Below are 22,682 nucleotides of genomic sequence, written 5' to 3' on the forward strand. Positions count from 1 at the left end.
GGCAAAGTCTCCGCGTTCCTATCGTGCTGCGGTTGTACGGTTCGATTAAATTTCCCCGGGATCCTGTGTGGTTACGGAAGTCTGGTATCTGGCATTCGAGCGTCCGTCCTGCGGTCAGTGGCTGTTATGTAATAAATGTTCGGCGATCCTTAGTAATTGCCCGAAGTTTAATCGTTTGAATGCATGTGTCTTTGACCGAACCACGATGGGAGGAGACTGTATAGAAATGTAGCGCAAACAGAATTATTGAATTTTCTACTTATCTATATTTTTATTATTCCTTTTTTTTCACTCTAAACACACGTATGTATATAAGAATAGAATAAGAATGTCTAGATAAAATAGAAAATATAATATTTAGGGAAATGAAATTAATTTTATTTCAATGGATACACTAATCGGCGAATTGAAACCTTGAGATCATTGCCTGAACAAGGCTAATCGTTTCCTGTAGTTTCTTAGACGTTAAATATGATTTCGCTTACCAAATTGTCCTATCATGTCAATTTTGAGAAATCTCTATGATTTTTGCAATAAAAGGCTATTTTAGTATATTTTAATATATTATATCTATACGATGTGCGACGAATGAAGAAATTTTATTGCAATCAAAATAAAATATATTAGAACTTTCAGCCTTTTGTTAATTAAAAAAAATGTTTATGATCCTTACTCATTTATTGCATCAAACTTGTTTATGTCCTTAAGGCATTAAGGATCTACCAAATATGTTTTAATTATATTTTAATTAATTGTCACGCGAGTTGCAGCATTAAAATAGTGGACAACGATTTTAATATGCACCGACGCGCACTAGTGTGTCCCCAATCGAATCCGCTAATAGTTCAATACAAAAAAAATCGGTACGTGACAGGAATTTTTTGACCTCGATTCTTGGATTTAGCGTGGTGTCAATTAATATCCTAAAAACATTAAAATGTCCGACGCAATGAATTTATCGCAGACTAGCGCAACCGCCGTAAATATCTATCGATTTATCGCACAATTTGTTTCGTGTCAGATGTAAAAATTATTGTAACATATTTTTCTGAGGTATACACGCGAGAGTTTTTTCGATCAAATTCGAGAGAAATGGAATTCTCAAACTTTAACATAGGCCGCGTAGTTCGCTACGCCGCAACGATTTTTGTTTCTCGCCAGTCGCATGTAGCCATTTTCACCCCAACTATTGCCCCACCAGTTCTTCAGGATCCACTCGGTCGGCGTATATCCGACGACGAGCATCGCATGGTTCACCATGTCCGAGCTGCATTGAGGATCGTCGTAGATGCCTTTGCTGCGAGTGAAAATACCGATTAGTATCTAAAACTCACTTATACGATTTAAATGGACATTATCATGTTTATATTTTTCGCTATTACCAAAATATAAAAATGATAATTATCATTAATAGATGGAAAATTTGAATCGGATGTTCTGTTTCGCGAACGAAGCAAAACATTTCGGCGCGTGCGTCAAGTCTGATATGAAGATTGGCGTGGAAAAAGGAAAATAGAGAAATATAATCACGAGAAAGTTTCCCAAATAGATGTAAATCACCGACATTGAACTTGCGAACTATGCAAACTATTATATATACAAGAGCATGCAATATACATATATATATATTACTAATACATTATGTTTGCATGCTGATATCACGTGTTTTCGATCGGCATCCTGTATTTATTTGTTAACTTGAGAAATAACGTCTCGAGGACATCTTTATCGCTTCCCGTTTACCACTCGTGGTAAATGGTTTCCATGATTTTTCCACGACTCCGGGTATTTATTGTATGCACGCCGGAAATGAACAACGGCAGGAAACGGTCGCGCCTTGGCATTGTCGAGCCCTTTAGAGAATAGCACGAGTTCAATGACTGCGCATCGGCGCTTCGGATGAATGAGAGTCATCGTATCGGTGGTATGCTAAAGGTTATCGTGCGATTCTTCGACGGGGGTCTGGGCAAAATTTCCAATCTTCTCGCCTTTCGTGTGTAAACATTGTACATTGCACGCATAACGCCGAAATTTTGATAGTATACCAATAATCAGAGTGCTACGGCCACTTGAATAATTTAATATTTGTACAAATACACATGGTATCTGAGTAATCGAATACTATTATTAAAGTTCTTATTCTTATATTATTATATTTGAGAATGCTTTCCTTACAGAAATTTAATTTAAAATATTTATTTACCAATTTAATATTACAAATTATTAATATAATTTAAATTATTATACTATAAAATATGTACAATTATTATTATACTTATTTTGCTTTATTTTTTTTTCAAAATAAGTAATTAATTATCTTTCAGTATTAAATTTTTGTAAAGGCTGATTTGATAATTTATTGTAATAATAAGTTACGAAAGGATAAACTGCAGATAAATGCGTATTTGTGCATTGATGATGATAATCAACTGCGATCAAAGATGCGAATCCGAATTAAATCTGACGACTCGTTTGCGCGGCTTCTCGAGAGGCAACAAATTTATCGGGGAAACTTGACTAAAATATTTATAACTAACATATTTATTACCGGATTACGAGCGATTAGCTATCTGAGCGAAAAAAACTGTTTGTCACCGCTGGCTCGTTATCGGTAGAATTTTTTTTCGAATTTACGCCGCGAACGCATCGCAATTCGTACTGTTGTTTTATTTCTCCTCGAATCGATCAGTCGGCCCATAAAATGCTGGAAATTACCGTGTGAGCGCAATATTTCTGCGGGTTTGCGCGCAATAAATAGCAGATGTCTAAAATTATCGCATATTTCTTCTTGAAACGTGACACGCTTGTCGGCGTCCTGCGCGTACGTCATATGCTCGTTAGCGACAATTCGCACGGGCAAGGTTTTTTTCTTTCTTTCGGTGCAAATAAAAAATACGCCACTCACTGATAAAGCTGGAATGTCTTTGGGCTGGCATTTATGGAGGCGGCTATGGGACCTATTGTCGCCACTGCTATTTCCAGAGCCTTCTCGTCCCGCGCCGGTAGGATTGCCCACGATGTTATATTGACGACACTCTGGTCCCTCTGAAATCTGCATTCCCCTTGCTAGAATAATTTGGAGATACAAGCGTGAATTATCTAACTTATTAACAACGGAATATATGCGTATATTGTGTATGTTAATAATGAAAATATAATACAGGACGTTTCCCTTAATTCGACCATTTAGTTAGAATTAAGTATAAAATATCTCGTATAAACTCTTAATTTTTTATAATTCTACTTTAATACTTTTATATGTAGAAGTTAATTAAAGTAACCATATTATATAAAAGAAAAATCATATAATTCCAAAAAATGGAGGTGATCTTGAAATCTCGTCAAATAACAAGCATGAAAAAAATACTGTTTATTCTTTCAAAATAAACAATTTTTTCTTTCATAATTGTTGGTATCGTTAAAAACAACAGAAATATTTTAAATGCTATGAATTAAAGGAAGTATTCTGTATAGTAGCTTAGTGTATAGTAATTTAATTACTATACACTATAATAAAGTACTTTAATTATTTTATTATACTTACTTGAAAATTTATTTTTGCGTTATGGCGACACGGTTGTTTATGAAATATTTTAAACGTTTCAAAAGTGTTTTATTTTCAAAGTTCACAGTTGAGGTTAACCTTATCATAACAGGTTATTATTGGAAACTTTCGTAGTTATTATTGGCATAGCTATTTCCGTTGATATTATTCTATTTTCGTTGATATTATTGACATGAAATGATCGTTGATAAAAATGCACAGAGATATCTAATTTCCGAGTGCATACGAATGTGATTGAGGTTTGTTGAAAGAAACATGACGGAATGAAAAGAAAAAAAAATAGATAGCTTTCGAGGAAAGTAAGGCAGCTTTACGTCAGTCTATTAGCATGCGTTTTGTTCTCGATCGAAGTCGAAAGTAATAAACATGCACGGAAAGTACTGCTTCAACGAAATGTCAATAGAATAATATCGCTTAATTCTAGGAAATTAGTTTAACAGAAAAATAATGAATATTCGGAGAACTTTGTGTACCAATGTTTGTGTTGACGCTATGTTAAATTGGAGCGTATGTCAATTATACGCGCCTGATGGTTGCATCATTTGAACTTCGTATTCATGACATCGTGATTTTAAATTGAGTCAGCTCAACCAGATAAGCGCGTTCACTTCTTATTGCTTAAAAATAAAAGAGTAATAGTCGCGCGTGCTACACGCGCTTTTTTTTTTAAATTCTATATGAAACGTTTCGCCTCCCTCGCGCGCTGCTCGCCCGTATATATGACGTAAAGTGTATTTACTATTAATAGAAGAGCCTGGCGGAGCCATCGTCACGCAGCCATTCATATTACGGAAGTTTATCGCGTTAACGTGACTGGTATAATTCCCGGGATTCTCCTCCGCCGAAATCTTCCACAAATTTTCTGACATTTCTTGACTGGCGGAGACCCGCGGAATAATGGAAGAGAGAAACCTTGGCGTTTACCTCTTTATTGCGATAATTAAATTCGCACTGTCAGCACCTTCGCTCCGTCGCGGCCGCGCTAATAATGCATCATTATACATTATGGTCACGGTGAAAAAAAAATCCAGACATTCAAGTTCTTTAATTCGGCAATATTAGAGAATTTACAGCACCGTTATTATCGGAATAAATAAATTTTTATGACTCTGATTAATCGCCGATAAAATCAATTTTACGTTGATTGTCAGGAATAAACATTTTTTTTGTTTTTTTTTTGTTTTGCAAAGAATGCAATTCTCTTTGTACTTTTAAAGTTTAAAGGACGCCGAACGTTTTATAATGCTTTGCAAATGCGAAAGCGATTCGAGAGTTGCATTTTAATAAAACGGTGCCCCCGACGGAATATCGTGTGTGTCGTAGGTACTGCCTGACAGTTGGGAAAGTGCAGTGCATACCTCGCCGTTGTAGGGATACATGGATCTAGCCATGAGACCTTTCGACTTTTCCAAATATTTCAAAGTGTTCCTAAGGGAGCCGCCGACGCAGCCGAGGTTCCCGGTCGCCGTGCTGCAATCTACCAGCTGTTGTGTGCTCAGGGATAGCAGCATGCCGGTCTGCTTGAATATCTGCCCCTCTATACTTTCCGCGATCGAGTAAGCGTAACAACTCCCGCAACTCCGTTGGTTCACCGGCGGAGTGACGAAACCGTATTCGCGCCAATCCAGACGTTTTGGTATTTCGCGAGGATCCTTCAGAGCCGACACGATCGGTTCGGTCGGCAGTCGACGTCTTCGACTCGGCATCAGTTTCACCTTTTTTTGTTTTATTCAGACAGAAATTAATAGGAGAAGCGGTTTGTAGTTTGTATCAGGCTACGCATTATTGGAGAATTGCGAATTGGAGATTAGACCTCGAGTAACCAAAACGAAACGAATTAAAATTAAAATTGTCTAATTAGCCGAATTTTCATCTTTAATTTGCAATCTTCAATGCGTAATCTGATTTGAGCTTTGGTGTCATTCATATTTCGTAACAAATTACTACAGTATTGGTCATATAAGTATAAAGCATTTTCATAAATTGACGTAAACTTCTATATTTAACGAAAAATAAATTAAAACACAATTTTACTGAAAAATAATGCTTATTTTTATATCAATTTTAATATTGTGTTAGTCTTTCTTTTATTATCATTTCCAAGAAAATGCAATAAATTGAGGGTAGTTTATACTTATGGCCAAGGCTGTATAATATCGTGATGGAGAATTGAGATTTTAAAAATGTTATTATTTAAAGATCAAGAGAATGAGAAAGAGGGGAGCAAGACAGAGAGAGAGAGAGAGAGAGAGAGAGAGAGAGAGAAAGAGGAGGAGGAGGAGGAGGAGGAGGAGAGACAGAGAATTAAAAATTTAAACATGTCGGATACTTGGAAAGTTGGATGAATAGAGTATAAGTGCCATTAATTACCAACCATTTCGCGCATATATTGTCGAGTGTTGAGATCGGCAATATGATTATCTCGCAGTGTGTAACTATGATGCCCTGCGGCAGCCATTAAATTGTGCTTATAAATCTCCACAAGATTTTGCTCCCAACACGCTCTTCTCGCGTTTTCCAGATTTTTTGCGTATGTCTTATTAAACTGCGTCTGTATGTTCAAACATATCGTGATAAAATATGATGTGCATGATATACAATATTTTATACGAGATCGATCTATTAGAGACTTTACAACACCAACGATTTTAATTTTAAATTAGGATCACTTGCTGCGTCTCAATATTGATTAATACATATTAAGAGCATTAATGGATCTATGGATTAATTTGATTACCATCATTATCGTAACAATCAATTAGTGTCGAACAAAAGACGCCTTATTGTCTCGTATTAATGTGTTTGACATACACATTATTGATAGGTAATATAATTAAAAGAAACTCTTATATTACATAAACGTTCTTTAAAAATTAATTAATATAACTTTACGTCGCAATTGGAAATTAAAATCATGAGAGCAATCTTTGACGAAAAAATTTGTCTCTTTGATCAATACGAAATTAAAAAAATACACATTTGAGTCAGCCTCTCGGAATATTTTTATTTTAAAAATACGTATATGTTACCTTGTAGGTTTGCCAATAATCGTCGAGCTTCTCCGAGATATTCGGCGGTAAGGTGTTCCCATTGAACGGTTGAATCGCGCGTGCCCCGGGCAAGATTAATATCGAGAGCAGCGTCGCGCACAATCGCGAGCACATGGTGACCCGCGGCGAATAATTTACAGTCCTTAATTAATTCGCGCGGCAGACCCGAGCGACGACTATCTTGACGTACCTTACGATACTGCGATGAGGTCATAACGTGTAGTAACGATCAGTGTCAGCGCATTCTGTGAATTACATCACCGGACAATCGCTCACGTTATGCTGATGTATATTTACCTCGTCAAATAATAATTTTACGCTCAATGTCGCGCCTTCGGCTCTCTTTCGCGTACAGGTAGCTCGCATCGCGCTTTCGCGTAAGTAGCTGAAACAGTTCTTAGTATGATTACTAATTGGAGAGGGAAATGGTTTGCAATTATTGCAACATGCTACATAAGTACGAAACAATTCGAACAATCAAATGTATTTTCGAGAAAGCGGCTTCTCTTTTCGCTAAAACAATGGCGTTCAAAACACACAATGACTTAATTGTGTACCACACAATAATTATCTGATTGATTCGAAGAAAGCAATCGGCGAAAAAACGGTCTTTATTATATCGACATATACAGCGAAATAAATATTTATTTTACTGTTTTTGTTTACGAATTATTCAAAGAAATTGAGAGATACACGAAAAGAATAATTTTGCTAAACTATCTGAAAATTTATCTACATATATACAGATCTGAAAATAATTTTATTCGACTATCAAAATGCAGTACGGTCGAGCGTAATGGATAATGCTGCAAAAAGTTTTGACGTTCCAGCAAGCGACTTGAGTGTCCCACATAATTATATTGAAGGTCTAACATCGCGATACACTGCTACGTTGTATAATTTATATCAATAAATTTAAAATCTTACAATATATTAGAATTATTATAATGCTTCAACGCATTTGATTATAAATTAAATCGCTTTTCATTTGTATAATATGCATATTCTCAAAAACTTTACGAGAGCAAGTAAAATTTTGAAACAGAGGAACTCGAGATCAAGAGAAGTACGGGAAATCATAACTCATGATTTTTATTTATCGTTTCATTATCATTTCGCGACGGTCGTCGCGAAAGCCGGGAAGATTGCCTCGCTACTTCAAAGGATGCCGCCGGTCGATCACGTTACCGCGAGATGGCGGCAGGCGTAAGTCAAACGCCGCCGCCGCCGCGAAACATCCGCGGCGGTCCCCGGCGGCCGCGCCGGCCGGACGGTCCGCGTAGTACCGATACGCGCGCGCGTCACGCTCGTCTCGTCGTGCTCGTGTCGGGGCGTGCTCGCGTTCGCGCCTCATCTTTCCGTACGTACGAAACGTATTGTCGCGTCGTCGCGTTCGCCGTCGCTGCCACCGTCGATCGTCCTCGTCGTCGTCGTCGTTTGCCCGCGCGCCGCTGAGGTAAATCGCCGAGGGATCGCCGCGCGCGAAAGAGGCGATGGAACGCGCGCCGCAGCCGAGAAGGAACGTCACGGACCCGCGCACGCGTGCACGCGCGGCCGCCGCCGCCGCCGCCGCGAACGCCAGCAACACGCGCGAGAACTCTTGACACTCGCGCAAAATGGGAGTCTCTTCGCGGTGCTCGTGATCCATCAAAGAAAAAAAAAAACAAAAAAAACCGCACCGTGATCCATCTCCCATACATCCCGTGCGCTCATCTCCTGAAAGAAAATTCTGTCGTTTCGATCTCCGTTCGTCGCGACTCTTTCGCAACGCGTCGCTCGTCCAAATCGTTAGATCGTTCTTCCTTTTTTTCTCTCTTTCTTGCTCTCTCTCTCTCTCTCCGTCTCTACTCTTCACTTGTCGTATCTCTCCGCTTCATCGTTATCTTCCGCGGCGCGCCGACGCGCGTCTTCGTTGTCTCGGCGAAACTTCGGAACGCGCGCGGATCCTCGCGTTTCATCCGGCCACGCGGCGGTGGCGGCGGCTCGTCGTCGCGCGCGGTACATTCGAAGCGCCCGCCGGGACGACGCGATGGACGAGTCCGGGGTCGATATGGGTTTCGATCTAACGGCCGCGTTCGCCGTCACCGATCCGATCGCCCACCACGTTTCCGCCGGGGATTACGACGACGAGTTCGAGCAGGCCCTCTCCCTACTGTCGACCTCGACCAAGGAACTGATGTACTACGAGCTGAAGAGCCGCGCACCCGACACCGGCAGGTACGTTAAAGCCCGCGGCGCGCCGATGGTATCTCGGAAAGAATTTTATTTGATCAAACACACTAACTAACGAGATAACGAAAGGCATATTCCGTTTGACATTGACATTGTTACGGTGGTGATGGGAGCGAAACTTAATCCATAGATCCATCAATATATTGTCAGTATCTAATAACATCGTGATTTGGCGATTAATATTTAATACTAATGTTACACGTGAGTCGGAGAAACGGTATGATTACAACGCGAGCGAGGTGTATAAATTACTTGTATTACATCAATCATAATTATTGGACGTGAATTTTATTTACGGCATATATACGACGTATACGAGTTAGGCGGGACGTATGTATGCGTACCGATGTACAAACAAAAGGAGGCGGATAACTCCGGTTCCACACACAGCTCATGTGGTAGTATGTAGCTCATGAGTGGTGTACGCGAGAGACGGTTTTATTTGGAATACGATATCGCGCGAGGCTGCAGTACGCGAACGATTATAAAGCAGCATGAGAGATATGGGGATTTTATTACGAGCTGAAGAAGATTTTAGACAGCAATTGATTTAATGCATGAGTGTATGCAATGTTTCGATATTGAACGTAAATTTGTCATAGACAATATTACACGATATAAGAAAAAATTATAAAAGTTTATGTAAAATTTATGATTGAGTAATATTGAGTGTTTTTTTTTTATTTAAGTCTCGAATACGCTTTGAAATTGTAATATTGACGCAGAAGAACTAAATCTCTAAAATTTTCCGTGTCACGCTAAAGAGATTGAGGATTGCGAAATTGGAGATTAGAATTCGACCAGTCTGAGTGCGACCGAATTCCACTCTCCAATTCGCAATCCTCAATCTCCAATGCGTAGTATGACACGAGCTGTAGTCTCCGCGAATATAGCCTTGAAATTGCATTTTAGAAAAATAGTAATATAATAACAAATAAACCCTTGAAAAATGACTTTCAAACTCAAATTGGAAAAATTAAGTTTCCAGACTTTGACTTGATGATTGATGGAATAATGTTTGCCTAACTTATTCATGGTAATAAGTTGAAAATCGTGCTTTTTTTCGAGTTGTGTAATTATTGAAGCGAGAATTTGGTATGTTAATATATTAAAATTAAAGAAAATCGTTATATATTTTATATTATATTATGTACATATTAAACACGACGCAGTTAAATAATTATCGTTAATAGTGTTATCTGATGGGTGATATTTTGATCGTTGTTTTATATTGAATGCGATAAGCCAGAGACTCGGAGCAAACACGTGCGCATGAAAACACGTGGCTTTCATAACGAGAAATTTAAGATTATATCGTGCACAAATGATGACAATGCTAATTGCATACGAATTTGTGTGCTCATTTGTGTTCGGTGGGAAATATTTTGATTAAAAATTTAATTTATATTGAAACAGATTGTGAAGAAAAGGACAAACAAAGGAGTAATAACTATATTTATCGTAACAAAACAAGAGTGATGTGTCGTCATAATAAAATTATGCCGTGTTAAAATGATGCAATCGAAAATTAAATTTAATAGATAATTAATACTTTTAGATATCAGAATGATAATTTTTTGAATCAATTAGCTTTTAATGTCACATTTATCATAAGATACAAAAATTCTTCACAGCGTCACAGAGATGATAACTTTTTTGAAAAATGGAATTATACTGACAATACGATAATGACACATCGAACAGATAATTTTAGATAATTGCCAATTTCACAAGAATTTTAGAAATTAAACAATTTTGAAATTTTTTGTTAACTAAATACGACAATAAAAATAATTAATCGTAATTTTTAAATGCATACGATTACTCGATAGAGTCACATAAGTTATCTAATCGTGTTACAAACAGAGGATATATAAAAATAGTGGTGGCAAGTCAGTAGCAGGAAATATTCTTTAAGAACTACTTTTTAGAGTTATAAAAATTTTTCCTGTTTTAATTATTTAAATTTCCATGCGTTGTCGAACGCTTGGAAATTTAAATAATTAAAACACGAAAAAATTTTATTACTAAAAAAATTGTTTATATGCATCCTTATTTAAATCCAATTTTATAATATTTATGCGACTTCTTCGAAAATATTGTTTATCATTATATTTATTGACAGGCGACATTTTTTTCTAGATCACTCGCTGTTGTTATTGATCTTGAATTACTTTTTTCATGTGAAAACACTGAAATAAGATCATGTAGGTAAGAAAGCAAAAATAGAATCGTTGAGATAACGAAAGTGGAGACGAACAATGGATATTTGACGCGCGCACGCGCCAATTAAATTTATCAATCCGTATATTCTACGTAGCAAGTAAAATGCCAGCATACAATGTTTGCGTGTTTATTATAAAAATTAGCAATTCGTTTTGTGTGTACAGTTCTTGATAACATTTTTAATTTACATAGAGCTCTAAAGAAATGATTGATAATTTTTGTAAGTATATTATATTTTGCTCATTTGCTACATAACTCAAAAATTGTCTTTTTTTAAGTTTTTGAGTCACTTCCAGAAAAAGAATGAAAACATAATGAAACAAAGAAAAAAACACTTTAAAAAGGACATATTTTTATTCCTTTACAATCAATTATTACATAAAAAATTACATGTCAAAATTAATGTTACACATATATGACTCAAACATTCACTTTATTTTCTGGATAATTTTTTTTTGGCGTTTGTTGTAGCAAATGAGCGGATATGTAAGCACCAAGAGTCGAGAAGATATACTTTTCGAAAAAAGGAACTTTTTTACCGTTTGGTATTCGATAGATAGTGGTCCATCGCTTGAAGCGAGACCCACATATGTGTCCATACCGCGTACAGATGGAAAAAAATAAAAAGAGACTCCTATTCCAATTTTGAGTGCAAAATCGAATCAAATCCAATCAAACCTTGCACGTGCCCGGTTTTTGACAAGAATCGGAACGTGTCGTTGTAATAACTACAAAAAAGTGCAGTATCTGCGTTATTTGTATCTTTCGGCGGCGTGAAGATAAAATTAAACAAAAAAAAAAAAAAAGAAAAACAGCGAGAGAAAGATCGGAAAAATTATTTCTTCAAGCAATTTTTCTTTATTGCTGTTACACTGCTTTGAACGACGTGGACTGCGTCTCTCGGGATCGGGCTTTTAAATGGCATTTAAAGTCGTTCTAGTCATGAATCTATCAACTGAGACGATTGCACGTACAAAGGCATCTCTCCGCTCGTTCGGACAGAGTCGCGAGCGAGTGGCAAGCGATCGTGATTGGTAATCGTGATCTCTCCAAGGAAAACACGCACTCTCGTCTCCGCTTTGATCAACAGTCTATGCATCTTGCATACCGGCATTAGACTCTCGGGTACCAGCGATCCGCGAGAGAGTGCCGGGGCTTTATACACGGTGAAGCTACCGCGGATATCAACTTTCACAGTCTCCGAGAGTTTGCACGGGGGATGCTCGAATTGCGCCCGAAAGTTCTCGCGCCTAATCAGCTTCATCCGTCGGGCGTTAATTGATTCCTATGGAGAAGGCAACACGAGCTCGAGCTAAAATTTCAATTGCACATAGCGTAGAACGCTGCCGCGAGTGATCGTCTACGGAGAGAGGAATGCTGCTAGGGGCCCTTTCAAAATTTTCCGCGCGCTAAACGAGAATATTTACGCAATAAAAAATCGAGTAAAGTTTTGATCTTGTATATGTTATCGATTTTAACGAACGGCAACTGTTTACCGTTTCGTTCGTGACGTTGATCTCTTCGCGACGATCTACGATACGATAATTTACGTGACGACGTATTGATCGTCTTCAGATACGCGTTATGAGTCGGCCAACATACGCACACACACACACGGACACGCATTAGTGCGAATGAATAATAATGATTTCCGGCTGATATATTGGGAGAGGGGCTTAATCTTACATCAATAATCTTTCGAAAAATAATGGAATGCGCGTTTAATTTCCGTTTACGATAAACCATCGCGAGAACAATGACACAATGCTTTGTCACTCAGAAAAATACAAAAAGTGCGAGAAAAAAAATATCGAGTTGCAGTACGAATACGAATTGTAAATATTAGGTGATGTTGGACAAATGCAGAGGCAGGCAAGAGAAAAAAAAGAAGAGAGAGAGAGAGAGAAGAGGTGAAGGAGAAGGAGGTGCTGATAAGTTGTTTCGCGGATTGATATCTTCGAATTTTGCGCACGTCATCTCGCGAGGTATCTAGATAGGCTTGACCTTCGGTTTTATTGCGTTCACGTCTGTATTGCGGAAGGTAGGGGTTCCGAGGGATCAACGATCTTCTCGATAGAAGCAATCAGCGAAAGTAGAAGAGACGAAGTGCTATTTCATAAATACGATTGAGGAACAACCTCCATTTGCTCATGGAAGTCCGACGTAGAGATAGGTATTCTCTCATTTTCGATACATTTTTTGTTTGACGCATTTGACGTAGCTAATAGGAGACAGAAATTACAATTTTCAAAGAACCGTAATCTGCAAATTTCTGAAAACACTTAACGAAAAAAAAGGAATATTTTATTATTTGTAAGTTAATTATTATTTTTATATAGGCTGATTGATTCGCATGTCCATCGTCATATTAATCTAATTAGCTGATTCCGAGTTATATTCCAGTATTTTTATTTAGAATAGAGTAGCTGCGATTTCCAAGGTTAAATAATATGAATAATATCGAGAAACGATATCGTTTAGAGTGTAATTGATTATTAGGTGACATTAGACTTAAGGAGTGCTTCGTGACTCGGCGCGGTCCGGAATATAAACTTCATGAATCATATTCATTCATTATTGACGTACAAATGACGTGTATTAAAAAAAAAACTTTTATCGACAATTTAATTGCGGGACCTTCATTTTTTCAGAATTTTTTAAATTTTGATTGAATTAATGAATACACATCTTAGAAAGCCACAATTAGAATTTTGTTAGGTCGTAATTCTAATAGGCACTTTAACATCTGATTTATAAGTATTCAATATGTAATTCAGAAAAAATCTCAGTCATATACACAATCGCATAATCAATATTTGAGTGCTAAATGCGTGATATGAATATACGCCAAGATGTTTGAACTGACTCCTTCTGTCTGAAGCTGCTTAAATTCTTTCCTGTTTACCTTCTTCACTTCACGATCTCCATTTAGTGGACTTCAAATTTTTTTGACAATCTGCGATTTTTAGCGAAGTCACATATATTTAATTTTACAATTATCAGCGTTAACAATTTAAAAATTATGAAAAATAAGTAATTTTGCGTGTAAAAAATTTTATTCATCTTTATTTCAATTTTATCATAATTAATAATTTTTATTAATTTTTTTTTGTTATTCGAAATGTCTCATATATTTTATATCTTAAAAATACATTGAAAAAGTTAATTTGCTTTAGTATAACGATATTTTTTGTAGAATTTCTCGAGTCGGAAGTACACAACACTAAAGATTTAACCATTTAAGTACAGTACGATTTTAGTCGCTGGGAGAAAAATTACGATGTCCGGAATCTTTCTCGGAGCGACAGTTTTAAAGCTGAAAACCGGAATCCGACTCGCGATTCATTTTCCGTACATAGTGACTCTAGTTTCTACGCATATTTTTCAAATTACTTAACTCTCGTATCGGAACTAAACAGAACTGCGATTTCCGACATTTTTGAGAGTACTCGACCGCGTATGATAAAGATCTAACTTTTTCAATTGTGATAACGTTAAAATTCTTCAAATATTTCTCTTTTCTTCAAGTTCTATGATAAATTTGCAATTAATTTTTTATCTTCTTATTTTCTTTTGATATCGATAAAAGTTAAACGTTATTATCTGAGGTAAGAAGATATGACATATAGCAACAACATTACTAATAATAATAAACAGTGACGATATACAGTAAACAACATTTTGTATTTCTGTAAAAACCGATTCTTATTAAATTTTAGTGTTGATTTTTTAACATATCCGAGTGTTAACTTAACACTCGGTTAATGTAATTATGTTATTTGGATATTTTTATTGTTTAGTGCTAAAATATACGATTAATTAATTCGTATTGCAATGTTGAATTTTAAAGTTTTTACGATCGTGTTTTCGATGCAGATCCACAATAAATCGCCATGTCTTTTGTCAGTATGATGCGTGATGGAAATCTCTAAAAACTCATTCCGGTTTTTTTCCATTTATCAAGGACACGTCCCGCCCGTAATCTCGTCGCAAGTTCCTCGTCTCGTAAGATGCGAAATAATAAATAATAAATTTGCGCGTACAGCTTATTCTAAACTTTTTCAATCGCTTATTCTTTTGCACGAAGAAAAATCAGACACGGAGGCTTTGTTAAACGAATTTAGAATTTAATCTTTCCTTTCGATTCGTTCGTGATATACTGTACGTATATCATCGACACTGCTTTGTCAGCCTCGCACGATTTGATTGTGTTAACTATGTTTGCGGACTAACTCCACGTCACAGACGATTGGATACGATGAGTACTATGCCTGCGAATGTCGTGCGTCATCAGCGAGCGCGATAATGATTTCGGTACGCCGGCTGTTTTGTTTTAGAGACGCATTCCATCTCTGTTGTACACAATCCCGGAGTTTTTTTTTTCTCCTCCTGTTATGAACCCTCAAGATTGAACATATATAAATATTAATCCGTTTCAATGTATATATTCATTGCAATAACATTAATGATGATGATGATAATGATGATAATGACGCGAATAATAATGTGAGTAATAATAATAATAATAATAATAATAATAATAATAACAACAACAACAATAATAACTGTATTTATAATAGCATATAAATAGTAAATCTGAATAAACATTTTGTTGATCTTCAGCTCTCATCTCGTTGAACCATATTTTCAGCGACTCGATTTTCTCGATTACGATATTATCATGAATGAATTGATATTATTAAGAATCAATTAGATCGTAACGGCTCCGGATTTTTTTTTTGCGATCGTACTTTCGGTGCTGATGCATAATAAATATATCGGGTGGGCGACGTTGCGGCACGACTTTTTTTCGTAAGAGGCATGGAGCCGAGCTCCGCGAGACAATGCCGGCGATACCGCGCGATGTAGTTCCTCCTTCTCACTGTATCTCTTTTTCTCTCGCGGCATATGGGCAGAAGAGGCTGCCACGAATCCGGCGTGAACCGGCTCGATACTCGCATTAGCTGGTGCAATGACTGGAAATTCTGATAAGTGTGCCCGTCGTCGCCGCCGCCGCCGCCGCCGTTGCCGCCGCCGCCGTCGTTGTCGTCATCCACTGCCACGGCGTTCACGCTCACGAAAACGCGATGCCGGATTCTTCAGTTACGACGACGACGACGACGACGAATCGCGCCTTTTTACGCGACGATGCCTTTTTTTTCACTTTTCAAGCTATTTGCTCGCGCGACCGAACGCTCGCCGGCAGCTGTTCTTCGTCGTATGTTACATAACGCATCTTCGACGGATGAGCCGTGTCGTTCTATGTATGTGACGCAAGACGTATCGCGCACACCTGTGTATGTACACGGCATCGTCGAGAGTTTCGTGGAATAAGTTTAGACAATCGTGACTTACAATTAGTTGGATAGGCGTAATTTAAACATACGTAATAAAACAGGTGGATCGTGTATAGTTATAATTAAATTCTTAAATAAAATAAATCTAAATCGAATAAATAAAAAAAGAATTATAGCGGTTTTCATCACTGAACTGTCATATATTTTTTATTTTCTTTTAATCAGAATCGGGAATAAATTTCTTTATTCTATTAGGATCAGCCAACTTTTATTTATATATATAATATTACATTGTATACAATATTTTATACTTAAAATATTTAAAATAATATTATATATTAAAACAAATAAATACAGATAATAATAGCAAGTAAATAGTAAAAGATTTATATTGTTGCTATTATAATCGCAGCTTAAATCTTTCTCTAACTGCGGTGTATATTTACAGTAGAACTTATGATCTAAATAGAGCAACGTTGATGTTAGTCAAGCACGGTGCGCGTATAATAATAAATTTGAACTCGACGCGTGCGAGTGTAAACGCCATTTGTTACCGAATCGAGAGAGGAAGATGACACATTTTTCATCCGCTCTCGTAGAAGGAAAGCAGCAAACGCGCGTCGGTGATTCTCTTGATTCACATTCGCGACTGCAAATTTGAACATAGAAATTGTGTCTCTTTATTACGATTTTTTCTGCGCACGCGAGAATACATACATATTCTAAATTCAATATGTTGTAACATACGGTACGCGATACTACGTGCTTCGCGATGCATTCAGCTGTTGCCTAACTGCATTGCGCCCCGCGATTATTAACTTTTTCGTTATAATTTTTAAATCGTATTTCAAGTTAAAATGAGATAAATTGGAGCAGTAGAATTAAAATAGAAAATTTATATTGATTATTTTATTACTTTTATTTGAAATACAAAACTCCATATTATACTCTACTAAGCGTAAATAACAAATTTATATTTATAAGGATATTATTTAATTTCGCGCATATACAAAATGTGTTTATCTTTGTGTGATTTTGTGTAGTAGCTTTAGTTTTTGTGTACTATTAGTCACTTTTTTCATTTTTAAATTGTCGCCGAAGCTCAGAATTAGTATTAAATAGATAAACTAAATTTTGTTAAAAGCTGCAGATTATTAACAAAAAATTAGAGGTCTGCTAAATAGCGATCGTGAAGTGAAGAAAATAAGCGAGAGAAATAGACCCTTGTAGATGCAGACAGGAGTCAACCAAACACTTCAACGCATATTCATACTACATATTTAGCATTCGAAGCGGCGTAGATATGTATAGGTAAAGTTTATCTATTACATATTGACTAATTATTGATTACCAATTAGCTATTTAATTTCGAGTAATTATTGATTAATATAGAAATTTAATTAAATTAAGTCAATTAATATATACCTCTATCTATATGATTTGCAATCATTATGTATAAATACAAAATTTATTTACTCATACTATATTTACAGTTCTAATTAATAAGGGGTTAATATTTGAATAGTTAGATTTTTAATTTAATAAACTTATAATTCTCTTTTATATGTGAAAATCCGTTTGACAATTTCGATATTTTTCTTTGAACGCCGCGAAGATCAACGATCGCAAACGGTTGTTTGGGAAAATATCGCGTGCCTCACGACGATTCCCACGAGCGCCGAACCGTTTCTGACGACGCCGTATATCAAGTGAAAATAAATACGCGCGTGGCGAGAGCGAGAGGGAAGATCGACAGACGTCAGCTGTCTATTCCTCGCGGAGGAGGACAGCGAGATGGCAGGATCCACGTTTAGAACGTCTGCCGCGGTTACCTGGCGCTTCGTCATCTCCGCCGCCGCCGCCGCCGCCGCCGCCGCCGCCGTCGTCGTCGTCGTCGTCGTTGTTGTTGGCGACGTTGCTCCGGTTTTAGTAGTAGCGTCGCGACGCCCCAGATCGGCCGGATCTGGGTTCGCGCGTGTTCGCTTCGCGTAAACGTGCGAAGCGACGCGATGCAAGGCGGTGGCGCGTCCGAGACCGCGCAGCAGATCGTCGAGTTCGAGGAGCTGGTATCGCGGCTGGACCGCATCAACGACGTCGTGATTCGGCGACCGTCGACAACGACGACGACGGCGACGTCGACGTCGGTGCCGCCGCCGTCACCGCCGACACGAGCGTCGTTGCATCTCGCCCGCGCGGCGACGTCGTCTCTACCTTACGACCGTCCCGTCGCGGATGCAACGCGCTCGCCCGTCGGCGGCGACGAGCGGCAACGGGTGCACGTGCACCTCGGCATCGACGAGGATCTGCGGATGATTCTCGAGATGGACCCGTCGATCGTCGACGGGACCCCCGGCCCGGTTTTGCCCGATAGCTGTCCCACCGTGGCACGGCCGTTGCGCGCCACGCGACCGCAAGGCTGGTACTGCACCGATCGAGACTAACTCCTTAGTGTCTGATGTTCGTGCGCATTATACAGTTATTTTATTTGCTGTTATACTCTTAATCCATTGTGCAGGCACTTGCATCGCCTGGTGTTGGCTCTCGTTAACCCGGAAATAGTCCTCTGAGTTGATTTTTATATCCCGGCAGCGAGAAGCTTTAAAGTTTCTCACAATCAGTAATTTTCCTTACGAAAATCTACAGCTTTGCAGGGCATAAGTATAATACACCCTCACAAAACTGACGTAAATCTTTTATATTTAACGAAAAATAAATTAATAGGTAATTTTATTAGAAAATAATATTTATTTTTATAATAATTTAAATATTTTATTAATCTCTTCCTTTGGCTTTTATTTAAGAAAATACAATGTCCAAGAAAATACAATGAATTGAGGGTTCTTTATACTTATGGTTAAGGCTGTGTATTTCTTCTTTCTATTCTTTTTACTTCTTTTTTTTTAATAAATAGAATTGAATAAATCTATATACATAATGATCTCAAATATTAATAAATTATAAAATAGTTAACAAATACGTAATTAATAATAGTGACTTTTCATTGGTATGCCAAAATTATTCCAGCTGATCGTTTATGTAATAAAAGACTAGCTGACTATTCCTGGGTTAAAAAAATCCGAACGCCTACCTAAAACGTATTAATACTTTTGTATCATGTTGGAGAAATTTCACGTCATGTACCGCGCCATGATGGTTATACGATACCTATAACCATTTGTTCCCGTTTGCCGTCTTTAAGTGATGTAATCTGGGATGTTGATTGCAGATTCTACAACTTGCCATACTTATAGATACGCCTGTACAGTGACTATTTGACTAATATCCTGTGAAAAAAAACTAAAGATAACAGTTATTTTGACTGTTGCATGCGCGTGAAGCGAACAATATTTTTTGTGCGTCGACCATGTAATCGAAAAATATCACATAGTTCTGAGAAGAACTACGCTGTTTTCATTCACATTTTCATCGTTCCTTGTTTTTTATTATTGACAGCTATTTTCTTGGGAAAATATATAATAAAAAATAAGAATTCCTATGCGAATTCTATTTATAGTTATTTCTTGCATTTTAATATCACTAATTGTAAGCCTTCGAAGATTATTGACACATTTTTTTAAAACGTAAAATCTCAGTTCTGAAACTCCAATCTCATGAAAACAGCATGGCGTGAATTCCTCACTGAAAACAGGCATATAATTTACAGACTTTGATTTCTACGTTGTTACCTTTGTTTTATGGAAGAAACAATGGGAGTACTTTGTGAGCAAATCTCCGACGCAAATTACTCCGTTTCCACTGCGTTCTGTCGCGGTTTATCGGCAACGTTTACGCCGTCGTTATTTCTCAGTTTATAATCCACATCGGTAGTCAACGTCGTCTATCGGTTCTCCATCGTCTCGTCGAGACAAGGGACACCGGCTCTTCCTGTTCCAAGCGCTCTGCACTTGATCCGTCTTGCACGTCGTCTACGTCGATCGTAAACACTACGTCCAAATTTAAACGTCCTTGCTGCAACTCGTCACTGAATCGCGAATCGCTCGTCTCTCTCTGCCCGCCGACCCGATTCTCGTCGATGTCTCGTTGCGGGTAGCGAGCGTGGCGACGGCAGCCGTTGAAACGATACGATGCGTTGCATCGAGTGCGAATTGCAATTGCAACCAGACCCGCGGCTATATTGAGCTATAATGTAAGAATATAAGACATACATAATGACAGAATAATAGAACTATAACCAGTCAAATTTTTGCCCCGAAACATAATTTAACCATGGAATGCTACTGCATGGAATGCTATTGTGAATTTTCACTCAAGTGCTAATTCAAATATTTGATAGATTGTTTAATATTAAAGTTCATTTTTTACACAAAAAAGTGTTAATTCAGTTATTTTAACATATTGCAATTTAGAAGATAAATATACATATAAAAAAGTATTTAAAAAATTTCTTAATTATATGAATAAATTTTTATTCAGAATATGTTAATTAAAAAAAAAATACGAGAATAGCATTCTAGAGTTAATGCATATCACTGTTAGCAGCCATTTTTTATAATTTTTAAGGCAAATGTTTGATTGGCTCAAAAAGCAGTCACCATTATTTTCTGGGGAGAATGATACATTCTTATATTTTTACATCATGCGTTGAGCAATCTCGTCAATGTTGACGTCTTCTGAAAACTCCCCTTATAATTCGTGTCCTTGAAAAACAACGTTAAGATCTCTGCGTTAAGATCGTCGAATCCGGACTTCCAAACATCGCCGGCGGTTCGCGATATTTCAGCGTTGACATCTTTATTACTCGCTATTAGAACGTCTTGCAGATAAAATATAGCATCTCGTGTTTATCTTGGATCATTACAGGTATTTAAGTAGTTTTATATATAGGTGTTAATGGACAGTATTTCCCCTTTTTATTTTTACCGAATATTTTTTACCTTCGGTATAAAATCACAGGAATATAGTACTTATACGTTGAGAGTTACGATTAATTCCCGCGTTATTTTCGCCCTCGCGTTAACGGCGAGAAAATCGCCGATTATAAGGCTCGATAATAATTTCGAAGTAATTAATTATAACATTACTATCGGTAATATTACTACTCGTATAACACCTCTCTGATAATTTTCGAACCAAAAATTCTATTGAGGCCGAACGGTTCGATGTTAAATTTAGCGCGTTACATTTAACCGTGCCTGTCATAACGTAACATAAACATTGTGCGCCGAAATTATCTGAATTTAACCATCCTCCCTCCCTCCACCCGCGAACTGTACGCGCCGGCACCAAACGCCCACCGGTCTCTCTCCATTGATTATCGGTATGCGTAAAATACATCGCGTAACGTAGTTTCATACAATCGAGCATACACGCGTCATAAATATTCAAACAATTTCATGCTACCGGCGGCGGCGGCACAGCGGTGGCTATTGAGGAAAAGTGCGCGCGCGGGAGGAAAATTACGAGGATACGTCGCTGGTAGAAGTTGAAAATGAATATGAAAGCTCTACCGAAAACCCCAATAATAGCCATGTATAAATTAACCGGTATTTTTCCTTTCGGAATAAAGGCAGGAAACGAACGCAACGCGGCCGATTCGTCGCGCGCGCCGCGCACGCGCATATCTACTTAGCGTGAATTGTTCAAACGTTTTTCGCTTTTTTTCGATTGAATCAAACTGTGTCGTGTATACGGGAGGGAATGCTAATGTATACATCGAAATCCATATTGGTTCGCGATTTGGTTTTCTTATACCGCGCGTTCCACGCTGACGCTTGGACCGCATCCAGATCGTAACGCGCCTCCGACGCGCTCCAAGAACAAGTCGCGATTCTGCTTTAGTCGGAACTCGCGTTTTTAACTCGCTTACATACATATATATATATATATATATATATATATATATATATAGCGACAAAATCATTTATATATAACCGGCGACAATCGTAGCCAGTGACTTCGCGAATTTCAAGCGTATATACCTATAGCGCTAATTCAGTTATTTTTAGCGTCGTAATAATTTTCTGTCAAATAGCCTATAGAATATTTATAGATTATCGCGCGTATTATTTTTAGTTCCATCTCTCTCGAAATCGATTGTTTAAAAGCATGTATAATAAAAATACAAGAGAAATTGTATTCTTTGCCAGCGGACAGAAAATTAATTTCGTGCATTTAGATTAACAAAAAAAACATCAACATACATTTCGTAAAAAAGGTGAATATCGGTGTTTAAATTATAAATTTCCAAATGCATGGTACGTAATGCCATTTCTCAATTTTACATTCGGCTAAATACGAGCCGTTCCCGGCCCATTTTTGCTCCATAAATGTTACAGATCTAATCATATCCCG

The 22,682-nt window shown here is 37.5% G+C and overlaps 2 protein-coding genes across 2 annotated transcripts in view; one reads left to right on the forward strand and one right to left on the reverse strand.

Moving 5' to 3' along the window:
* Window positions 1-663: 663 nt before the first annotated feature.
* On the reverse strand, window positions 664-6,951 carry LOC105455119 (cathepsin L1). Its single transcript, XM_011698179.1, has 5 exons — window positions 6,595-6,951; window positions 5,940-6,116; window positions 4,924-5,280; window positions 2,906-3,066; window positions 664-1,297 (listed from the first exon to the last, which is right to left on the reverse strand). Exons 1-5 carry the CDS (start codon window positions 6,727-6,729, stop codon window positions 1,102-1,104), a joined length of 1,026 nt encoding a protein of 341 aa, XP_011696481.1. The 5' UTR covers window positions 6,730-6,951; the 3' UTR covers window positions 664-1,101.
* A 1,693-nt stretch (window positions 6,952-8,644) lies between these two features.
* The window catches only part of LOC105455120 (transcription factor EC), a 72,699-nt gene continuing 58,661 nt past the window's right edge, over window positions 8,645-22,682 (forward strand). The window contains exon 1 of the mRNA XM_011698181.1: window positions 8,645-8,832. Within this exon, the coding sequence (XP_011696483.1) occupies window positions 8,645-8,832 (188 nt within the window). The remainder of the gene's footprint in view (window positions 8,833-22,682) is intronic.

This window comes from Wasmannia auropunctata, unplaced genomic scaffold (assembly GCF_000956235.1).
Source record: "Wasmannia auropunctata unplaced genomic scaffold, wasmannia.A_1.0 LD335921.1, whole genome shotgun sequence".
Taxonomy (NCBI): Eukaryota; Metazoa; Arthropoda; class Insecta; order Hymenoptera; family Formicidae; genus Wasmannia; species Wasmannia auropunctata.

Excerpts from the sequence above, each read along its gene's own strand:
- LOC105455119 (XM_011698179.1), bottom strand. The coding sequence starts at position 6,729 with ATGTGCTCGCGATTGTGCGCGACGCTGCTCTCGATATTAATCTTGCCC. Across the intron at positions 5,281-5,939 it reads GACAATATATGCGCGAAATG|GTGAAACTGATGCCGAGTCG; the intron begins GTTGGTAATTAA and ends AAACAAAAAAAG. Across the intron at positions 3,067-4,923 it reads TGTATCCCTACAACGGCGAG|CAAGGGGAATGCAGATTTCA; the intron begins GTATGCACTGCA and ends AAATTATTCTAG.